Genomic DNA, 11,786 nt, shown 5'->3' with positions numbered 1-11,786 from the left:
AGACATAAAATGTTGTTCATATATATTTATGAACATATATGAACATTTTAACTAATTCGCAGAGGGTAAAATTGAATATATATTTTCATATATGAACATTTTTGTTAGTATATATATATTTTCATATATATATTTTTGTTAGTATATATTTCAATTAAGCCTCTCATTTTACATACTGCTTTATAGCAGTATGTAAAAGATACACGTATGGTAGTATTGAGTGTTAATTGACCCACATGTCCTTGCTTTTCATTTTAGTAAGACAAAAATAGTCACTTGAAAGGATAATTTTGAATGTTGAAAAAAACATTTATTTGTAAAATGAGTAAGCGCTGTTACTCACCAATTAGGTTATATTAGGGAAGGTCAATTTATGACTTTTTATTATTGTTCAACTAGTATATGAATTCCAGAATATCCTTAAACAATTAATATCAATATTATTAATCTCTTTCTTCTTAAATTTGAGATTTTTAGGAAAACACTCTTATTATCCAAAACAGAAAAAAAGAGATAGAAAATAAAAAAAATGTTGGTTTATTTGTGGATGTGGAGTCCTAATTCTCTTTTAGGGTTGTAAAATTGATGCTTTAATTAAAAAGCACATTTTTAATTTTAATTGGTGTAAGTAATTACTTTATCAGTAGGCATTATTATGGGGGCGGGAGGGGTGTTACTATTAGTCCATTAGGAGACATGAAATCACCCAAATGATTTATTTATTCTCCCAAGCCTAATCATGCTCCAATTTTAGAGCTCTCCACCTCCTCAACAAATTTACAGTGATTGACTTTTACATGCTCAAAAAGTTTAAGTTACATTATAATTTTCACACACACACACACACACACAAGCTTTTAATTGATTCAACAAGCTTTGAATTGTTCAAGTAATAAGTTGGCCTAAACTTTTGTTTACTTGCTTTTAAAGTTTAGTTTTCTAAAAGTTCATACAAGTTTAAAGTCCAACTCTGATAATGAGAAGCTAAATTTTGTTATGAATAGCCAACTTTATTTCTTAAGGCTTATTAGCTAAATGATATTATTGTTATATTGTTTAGGTGAAGTACAAGATTTTGTCATTCTTTTATGAGATAATGGCACCTAGTAAGGAGTGGATGAATCTTGTCAATGATCGACTTAATGAAGCTTATCAAATAGGGGTACAAAAGTTTCTAGATTATGCTTTAAAGAAGTTGGGTGCCAAAAATAAGATTCGGTGCCCATGCACAAAATGTTGCAATACTGATCTTGGAACTCGTGAGTCTATTGAGGCACATCTAATGATACATGGAATATCTGAAGGGTATACATTTTGGTATCATCATGGTGAACTAAGCAATGAGCCTCAATCTGAGTCTGAGGATGAAGAAAATGAGATCTTACAATATGATACTAGTGCTCCAGATGATAGTGATGATGAGATCCAACAATTCATAAATGATTTATACCCTCAGTTTAAAGGATTAGATGAAAATAATGAAGATGTTGAATTTCCAAATACCCAAAATTTACTTGAAATGGAGCCGAATAATGGAGCCAAACAATTTTACAAGTTGATAGATGACCTTGAGCAACCAATATATCCTAGTTCACTAGTTTCAAGATTATCTGCAATTCTTAAATTGTTGCATATCAAGAGTCTTGGTCGTTGGAGTAATAAGCCATTCACTATGTTGTTGCAATTGTTAAAAGAACTCTTACCTGAAGGGTCTTTCTTACCAAACTCATACTATAATGCGAAAAAGGTATTACATGACATTGGTTTGTCTTATGAAAAGTATGACTCTTGTGTGAATGATTGCATGTTGTATTGGAAGACCGACAATGGATGTGACTGTTGCAAGGTATGTGGTGCTTCTCGATGGAAAAAAGATTATCGTAGTGGAGAATTTAAGATGAAAACAAATGGCAAGAAAATACCAGTAAAAAGTCTATGTTACTTTCCATTAAAGTCACGACTTCAGAGGTTGTTTATGTCTTCCAAGATAGCCTCTTCTATGAGATGGCATTTTGATAAAAGAGTAGATGATGGAGTGATAAGACACCCAGCTGATTCAATGGCGTGGAAGGATTTTGATAAAGTCCATCCAAATTTTGCCTCAGAACCTCGTAATGTTAGACTTGGTCTTGGTAGTGATGGCTTTCAACCTTTTTCTAATTCAAGAACACTGTATAGTATATGGCCAGTAGTGCTTATTCTGTATAATGTGGAGCCTTGGGTTTGCATGAAGCCGTCTAATTTCCTTTTGTCAATGCTTATCCCAGGACCAGATGGACCAGGGGATGCAATTGATACTTATCTCCAACCTTTGATAGATGAATTAAAGGAGTTGTGGGAATTGGGTGTCGAAACCTTTGATGTGTCAACAAGTCAAAATTTTACGATGCATGCAGCTTTGATGTGGACGATTAATGACTTCCCTGCTTATGGGATTTTATCTGGATGGAGTACAAAAGGAAAATTAGCATGTCCTTGTTGTAACAAGAATACTTTTTCGACAAGGCTTACTAACGGTGGGAAACAATGTTATATGGGTCATCGACGTTATTTGCCTATGAATCACAAATGGAGAAATAATAGGGTTTCTTTTGATGGTACAAGGGAAAGAGGGGTCGCTCCAAACTTACTTTCTGGTGTAGATGTTCTAAAGCAAGTGTAAGACCTTGAAGGGATTAGTTTAACTAAATCTCGTCAATTGAAGACCAAGATAAATCATGAAAATAGGGGAGATAATTGGAACAAAAAGAGTATATTCTTCAAGCTTCCATATTGGAGTACACTTTTGCTACGACATAATTTGGATGTGATGCACATTGAGAAGAATATATGTGATAACATTCTTGGAACTATCATGAATGTTAAGGGAAAGACTAAGGACAATTTAAAGTCTCGGCTTGACTTAAAATCAATGGGCATACGACCAGAGCTACACCTAATTGTACAAGGAGACAAAGTTTTGTTACCACCTGCAAGTTATGTTTTGTCTCCAAAGGAAAAGGATGCATTCCTTATATTTTTAAAAAAATTAAGGGTTCCTGATGGATTTTCATCCAACATATCTCAATGTGTTAACCTCAAAGACCATAAAATTATCGGTTTGAAGAGCCATGATTGTCATGTTCTTATTCAGCATATACTTCTTATTGCATTACGTGGCATCGTTCCTAATGATGTATGCGAGGCACTCATTGAATTGTCTTTGTTTTTCAAGATATTGAGTGGTAAGACATTAAGGGTAAAAGAAATAGAGCAAATTGAATCTCAAATTTTTGTCACTCTCTGCAAGATGGAAATGATCTTTCCTCCATCTTTTTTAATGCAATGGAGCACTTGCCGATACATTTTCCAAATGAGGTTAAGGTCTGTGGGCCCATACAGTATCGATGGATGTACCCCATGGAGAGATATTTGTATAATTTGAAATCGTTTGTTCGTAACAAAACACACCCAGAAGGCTCAATTGCTGAAGGATACATTGCTAGTGAGTGCATAATGCTTTGTTCAAGGTACTTGCATAGCATGGAGACAAAGTTTAACAGGCTAGATAGAAATTACGAGGGTGATGTGCACAATGGAGGTTCACTTGTGTTCAACCAACGTGGGAGACTTTTGGGAGCTGGAATTACCTGTGATCTAGAAAACAATGAGTGGATTGAAGCACATATATATATTCTAAGGAATTGCAGCAAAGTTCAGCCATTTATTGAGTAAGATCCAACTTTAATCTTAATGTCACTTTCTTTTAATTTTGTTATACTCAATAATAACTATTTTATATCTACAGAGAGTATTCTAGAATTCAATCAGTCATAGCCTTACAACTATCCAAGCAAGAGTGGAATATAAATTTTATTAAATGGTTCAAGTTTAGGGTAAGTGTATTGTGATTCTTTTTATGCTTTATTTTAGTATATGTGAATTCACTTAAAATAATTGATTTGTAGGTTGCAAGATTACATAGTCAAGATCGGAGCAGCATAGATGAGAGCATGTTGTCATTGTCCCGTGGGCCATTAAAAAATGTGGCATTTTACAATGGTTACATTGTCAATGGGTATAGGTTTCACGTGGAACACTATGATAAAAAATTAACGACACAAAATAGTGGAGTAGTTGTACTTGGTGATGTGGGAAATGGGAAGGATGAAATAGACTACTATGGCATTTTGACCGAAGTAATTGAGTTACAATATCTTGATAACAATAGAGTAGTACTATTTCGATGCAAATGGTTTGATGTTCATGATACAAATAAAGGCATCAAGGTCGATAAATATGGATTCGTATCCATTAACCCATGTCGATTTTTGAAAGGTAATGATCACTTTGTATTAGCCAATCAAGCGTCCCAAGTATTTTATATGGATGACAACTACATCAAAGGATGGCATGTAGTTACAAAAACACAACCTCGTGATTTATATAATTTCCCATTTCAAAAGGATGATGACATTGATGATGCAAATCAAACATTTGAAATCAATCCTCAAAATGCATCAATCCCACCTGAATTTCAAGCTTCCACCTCAATGGATATAGGTGATAATGTGCATTGGACAAGGAAAGACATGGGCCCAATGGTCGTTAACACAACTACTTATTCAAAGAAAAGAAAGGAAAGAAACTAAGGTATTGAATTTTATCTCTTTTGCATTTACTTTTATATGTGCATGCATATATTGCGCATACCTAGTTTTTTATTGTGCATGCATGTTTATTTTGTTATATGTTACTAATTTATTTTGGTTGTGCTTTGTAGTAATATGAAAGAGACAAAGGATAAGGAAGGCTCAAAGACTGGTAAACATGTCTTCATACCTCCAGGTACTTTACTTAGAGGAAAGGTAAGGGGTTTGTCAACTTCAAGGCCAACATGTTCTTCTAATAGAGGATCAAAAGTCTCAATCGAAAAGAAAAATGAAAAAAGAGCTAGTAAAAGTTCGCAACGTTTGTTTTTGAGGCAACAAAGGGGTTGGTGTTGGGGAACCCAGGTTTGTATTATTGTATGCTTTTTGGCCCTTGAATTTGTTCAATTAATAGCATTTTTTTTTTTTTATCTAAGTAAAGAGTTTTGTGATAGGTAACATGTTGCTGCACAATTTGCTTTTCTACTTTGAGAATAGCAAAATAGAATTAGAAAAAGAAGTTGACCCAGACAAGTACACTTAAATGGACATGCTAGAGACATGCTCAAAACAACTAGATATATATACTGTTGGGATGCACATCATGTATGGGGATGAGATGCTGGTTACATGTGATGCTGATTTGCTTCAAATATTTCAAGGAAGTCATAATGAAATGAATATTCATATCTTTGTGTACGAGGATAAGTCAACACGCCCAGTTCCCTTCAAATTACCAAAACATATCGAAGGACCAGGTTTGGAGATATTACTTCTTAGTTGATTTTAGATCTTTGAAGATATTATTAGGTCCTTAAATTTTGTTTTTTCTTGCTTCACATAAAAAGAAATAGGATATTATTAGTTTGTATTAGACGCACATGTTTGAAATTGTTTTCTTCTTAAGTATTTAATTTTACTAATTAATTGAATGATTATAGGCCATTTAAGATATTTATTTGGAATCCATTAGGTTTTTTTATTTTGTTTTTTGTTGCTTCACAGGAAAAGAAATGGGAGATCATGGTCATAATGATTCAGTTAGTATTGGATGCGCAGGTTTGAAATTTGGTTTCCTTTGAAACTTTAATTCTATTTTTTAATTGAATGATTCTAGATCTATTAAGTTTTTAATTTTTATTTTTTGTTGCTTCACAGAAAAAGAAATAGAAAATCAAAGTCATGATGGTTTAGGCCGTATTGAACGCACTGGTTTGATATTATTTTCTTCTTAAATTTTTAATGTTATTCTTAATTGAATGATTCTAAATTTCCTAAGATATTTATTTAGAACTTAATAAGTTTGGTTTTGGTATTTGTTGCTTCATAGGGAAAGAAAGACAAAATCAGTCAACTAATGATTCCCAATGTCTTCCAGACAATACACTAATTGATGAAACTGCACCACAGCCTAATGAAGTTGAACCGCATCCACATCAATCACCAATAAAAAAGAAAGGACGAGTGGAAAATGATGGTATTTATTTATCATAATTTTGGTATTTATACACATTAATACATAATTATGTAACTTTAACAAATTTATGTCAGACAAACAGAGAAGAGTTCGAGGAATGAACAAGAACAAAAGAGTTGCAGCTCTGAAAAATGATGACCGACTAGAAGTAACTTTCTACAAAAATCGAGCTATTGGACCTAATCACGAGGCTTTTTCAAGACATTTGGGACAATATTGTTCGTGATTTTAATATTTGTTCTGTTAGAGTTCATAGTTGGAAGGAAATTGGAGAACAAGAGAAGAGCCACATGTGGGCTGCAATTAAGGTAAATAAAAATTAGTTGATATATATATTTTCAATTTTGGTTATTGATTTGTTCAACTTTTCTTTGTAGGAGAAGTTTAAAAATGATAATATGGAGGATCACCGTAAAGATGCACTTTGTCACATTCGTTCCTTGTGGAATAATGGGAGATCCTTATTGAATAGAAAATATATCAAACCGTACAATAGTGTACAAGACATTCTAAAGAAAAAACCCATTGAGATCCAAGATCAAGAAGATTGGGAATGGCTTGTCAAAAATCATTTTCAAGCTTCATCCTTCAAGGTAAACAACCTTGATTTTTTTTTGGTAATTCTACTTCTAGTTTTTTAAGGAGTAGCATTTCTATCTCATTGATATATTTTATGTTGTTATTAAATTCTCTAAATTTGGATAGGAAAAAAGTGAAAGAAATTCGAAAAATAGAAAGCAACCACGCATGCCCCATAGGACCGGAAGCAAACCAATGCGAGAGATTGCATACCAAATGGTACTATAACATATACCTTTAACAATTTTCTTACTTTATACATATCAATAGTTTGTTAGATAGCAGTTACTCTAAACTTTTCATTTTATTTAGGGAGGCAAAAATGGTCATGAACCCAATTTAGCATAAATGTGGTTTCCAACTAGGAAGAAAGGTGAGAAGTTGGTGGAGCCGAAAGAACAAGAAACATATGTAAGTTAAATAGTTAATGACACTTGTTTTAATTTTCTTGTTCAATTTTTCACACCCAATTGTATTTAATGTGTATTAAATTATACCATGAACATGTTTTGTAGGATCAACTAGTTCAAAACATCCAATCGAATCTTGAAATGTCAAATCTTGAAATCATTGAGACTTGTTTTGGCCCCCAAGTCAAGAATCATGTTCTTTTGTATGGTGGTGGGGTGAGACCTAAAGAATTAAAACTTGCATCTTCAAGCAAGAATGAACTGGAAGAAGAGAACAAGATGCTTAAAGACCGGGTGAAAGCTCTAGAAGATGCATTTAAAGAATTTATGCAATTTAGGAGTCAAGATCAACCTTCTACATCTCAATCTACTGAGGTAATATATAATTCTGTTTATCCCCCGACTTTTTTTTAGATTTTTGCAAGTATAGCTTCCGTTGTTGACTTATCGGGCTTGAAATTAAATTAGTGGAGTAGAAATCTTTATCTTCCTTTTTAAACTAAGAAAAATTTAGAATTGCCATGAATGAAAAAAATGGGTGGTTGCATAAAGTAGAAAACCAGAAGCAGCAAATTTCTAACATATGCATAAAGTAGAATGCACATTTGACATATATATAGTTATTTGACATACATGCATAAAGTAGAAAACCATACTTTATGCATAAAGTAGATGGGAACTATATGCATAAAGTAGAAAAACCAAAAGCAGTGTAAAGACAACAGAATTGCACATTTGACATACATATAGTTATTCACACAGAGAATAGGAAAATGCCATCTTCATGAAGAAGGCTTCACTTGTAGAATTCAAAGACGATAAGACATATTGGAATGGCTCACCATCATGGAATTTTAGATGCTCATAAGCTCGATTTGGTTCAGGGAAAGAAGTACATAATATTGTTCACGGTGTGTTCTTTGAGGTTGGTAGCTACAGATTTTGCTAATGCATGTTCCAAATTATTTTGGAGTAGTAAACCATTGAATGAAATATGTTTCAAATTGCAAATTGTGATTTTTGACGTGCATGGCCAAGCTTACCAGGTGTATTATGCGTCAAATTAACATTGTTGAGTTTATCTTGAATTTGTGGATTGGGGGCATTAATGACCCAGTCCAATATAAAGGAGAGTTACGATTTCTCTACCCTAATCCAATTTAGAAGAGGATGGGAGAGAGTGTGAGCACATATTCAAGAACTGGGGATGCATTATATTATAAGCTTAGTTTATTGACATAATAAAATTTATTGATCATCTCTAGCTTGTAGAAGTAGGCATCAAGCAAAAACACATTAAATTTGCTTCTCTTAATAAATTTGATTTTTTTTTTCTTGTAGGATTGTGATTGGATTTATTTTTTGCTTAGTAAGATTCAATATTGCTGGTAGGAGTAAACATCAGATTTGCTCTCTGAAACCAGATTTGTCGGGGACTGGGTTTTGTTTTGTCGCTACATGCGCGTGTGAAATGCCCATTTTGGGTAAGCCTGAAACCAGGTGGGCGTTCGTTAATTGCCATTTGTTTTTGGCAACATGTCCATTGAATTTAACCCCCTTCTCATTGCGTGGCCAGTGGGCAGTGGGAATGCCCCCACTGCCTTCTTTTCAGAATTACTTTTGTTTTTGTCTACAGTTTCTATATCCAAGGATACATACACTCTAGGTATGCATGTCTGTGGTAGAGTTTGTTTGTTTTTTTTTATATATATATATATATTTCATTTATATAAAGTACATTTTTTTTTATTAAAGTTAGCAGCCAAATTAAGCACTCTCAATAGGACCTATTTGTATTTAATGATTTTTAGTTAACTATAGTTCAAAATTAAAATTAGATGCTATTAGTTAAAAAAAATTAAAAATTCAATCTAAAATTAAAACAATCACAAAAGTTTAGGTTGGATTTTAAAGAAAATTGCTCTTATTTACTTTGCTGGCTGTGGCCTATTTTATTGATCTTTTCTTTTTCGGGTGCATCCTGTTTGGAACCTTTTTATGCATATGTAAATTATTTCAAAAAGACAATGAGCCACGATAGCAATGGTGTTGTTGCTCCTTTTTGACTAGAAAGTCATTGGTTCAAGTTGTGGAAATAGCATTAAAAAAAAAGTTGTGTGAAAATGACTCTTGCAAAATGAGGAGCGTGGTGAAATGGGAATGCCTCCCTCTTTAATCTTATTTATTTGTAAAGTATCTCTCTCTCTCACACACACACACACAAAGATAAGCTGCCTTTCATTTTGTCTTTCGAAGGGTAGTGGGTTTGTATGAAATAAAGTGCTCCGTTCTCACAATGTACGACACATTTATTAATTGATTTTGTGTTGTATTGTTGCTGGATTGAACAAGCTTTGCACTGGTTCTATTGATTGTGGAATATAGGACTATAATAATTTTTGTTAATTTGCCAGAATATATGTGTTGAATACATATGTATCATAATATATATTATATTTATTTTTTATTATTTTATGTTGGGTCATAGGACTACATTTTAGTAGATAAGGTTTGGTGTTTTTGTTAATTTACATTTCAATTTACTCTATATTTAAGGGTTTCTATGTTTTGGTACATTTTAGTGATCGTATGTTATATAGTTTGTGATGGAGATGTTTTGAGATTTGTTAATTCTATTTCTAACATTTTATAAAGAAAACATGAACACTTATTTGATTCTAATTTAATGCTTTATTTCTTGTTTTTGTAGGTCAATGAGACAACAAGACTCTAAAGGAAACAACTGCTATCTTGGAGTACATGAACAGTTTTATGACTATATATAGTATTTTGTTGTACATTTTTGAATAGTATATACGATTGTTAAAATGTTACTTTTAATTGAATATCTTTTTTGGTGTAAATTTTTGAATAGTATATACAATTATCAAAGTGTTATTTTTAGTTGAACATATTCTTTGGTGTAATTTGTTGGCAATTAACACTTATATATATATATATATATTACTTTTGGTGTGTAAATGGTAATGGATAATGATTACTTTGTGTTATTTGAATGACATATTTAATTTTATGAGTTTTATTTCAATTTGATATGGATAATGATATATAGGTTTGGTGGTTTATATCAAAACATGATATTTTTCTCATTGATGGCTAGCAATTGTTTTCATATATACTATTAAAAAAATAAAAAAATTTAAGAATTTAAAAATTAAAAAAAATATATTTTTTTAACGATAGGAATCATATCGTCGCTAATTGTTCTTATTATTAACAAGAGGAAATATTGTCGTTATTGGTTTGTGCTTTGATAACTAAAAGTTATTTTTAACGATAGGAATTATACGATCATTTATTGTTTAGACTATTAACGACGGAAAATATTGTTGTTATTGGGTTATAATTTGGTAGTTAATAATTATTTTTAACGACGGGAATCATACAGTCGCTAATACAATTAACGACGGGTTTATCATTCCCGTCGTTAAAGACTTTTATCCTCGGAGGCAATAACGACGACTGACGACAAAAAAATTCCCGTCGTTATAACTTTTTAACGACTGATTTTCTCGTCGTTAAAACCCGTTTTTGTTGTAGTGTAATGAAGCCACCACTGTGGATGTTCTTTTTTTTATTAAAAATAAATATGTATAAATTAAAATGTATAAAATATCACTGGACATATTCAAGAAAGTCAAAGTGAATACAATCAGAGAGGCCACACCGCAACCAGGCAGGAACTAAAAAGCTCATATCGCAAGCAGAGTCCAAGTGGGAATTAATCAAAAAATTCCAACCAGCGAGCAAGACGTACTCCCAACACGAAGACAGACTCCAAACGAAGAACTTCCAACTATGATATTATTGGGTTGAGAGAACAAATCCTAGCCCTCCATTACAATCACAATTCTTGTGCTTTGGGAGATTTAATCTCATCCATTGATCTAATAAGATTTAATCTCCACCCTAGGAAGAAGCACAATCCTTGTCTTCATGGAGAATTCCATCTTGGCCTTGATTCTTACCCAAGAATGATTTCTACCATCCATTCTAATCATTTAAAATTAATTTCCATTTATGTTGGCAATCCATGCCAACTTTCAAGACTCATTTGTGGCCCTTTAGATCAATTTCCATTCTAAGACCAAATCTCATCAATTGGATCTATCTTGAATTTTCAATTTCTCCCTATTTAGTTTAATGAGACTCTTTCATGCCATCATTTTGAAAGACTAATTTCTAATTAGATCTCATTTATTTAATTCTTCCCATTTTTCACAATAAATGCATGACCATTTTCCATTTTCCTTTGCATTTTCTTTATTCAACATAATGATGGCCTTCATTAAATGCTTAAGGGACACTTTTCTTTTCCTTTTTGAATTAATTTTAATTTCTCATTCTTACTTCACAAGATCTTTCCAAGTGTCTAAACCACACTTAATAAGCCAATTTCTCATTTCTTTAATTTATCTTCATCTCCTTACATACGATTTTGCCAAGTGTCACAATCCACTCTTACTTGGCTCCAAATCTTAAATATTGGCCATTCTTTAAATTCTCCATAATTCAAAGCAAAAATAATTTTTTTTCACATAAAATCCAAACATACATTTATATATATATATTTTTCACAAAATAATTTACCTTTATAGGGATATGGTCCAAATTATCAAATTGCCATTCTCAAGGCATCTTAAATTTATACTCTTATTTCTCCAATTAAGG

General features: G+C 32.2%; 1 protein-coding gene across 1 annotated transcript; it reads left to right on the top strand.

The window, feature by feature from the left end:
- Positions 1–1,096: 1,096 nt before the first annotated feature.
- LOC127807755 (uncharacterized) lies at positions 1,097–6,331 on the top strand. Its single transcript, XM_052345813.1, has 6 exons — positions 1,097–2,658; positions 4,763–4,827; positions 5,634–5,687; positions 5,787–5,840; positions 5,959–6,105; positions 6,180–6,331. The coding sequence occupies exons 1-6, from the start codon at positions 1,097–1,099 to the stop codon at positions 6,329–6,331; spliced, it is 2,034 nt and encodes a 677-aa protein (XP_052201773.1).
- Positions 6,332–11,786: the final 5,455 nt, after the last annotated feature.

Source organism: Diospyros lotus, chromosome 8 (genome assembly GCF_014633365.1).
Source record: "Diospyros lotus cultivar Yz01 chromosome 8, ASM1463336v1, whole genome shotgun sequence".
Classification (NCBI taxonomy): Eukaryota; Viridiplantae; Streptophyta; class Magnoliopsida; order Ericales; family Ebenaceae; genus Diospyros; species Diospyros lotus.
This window is presented reverse-complemented; position numbering and strand designations above follow the sequence as displayed.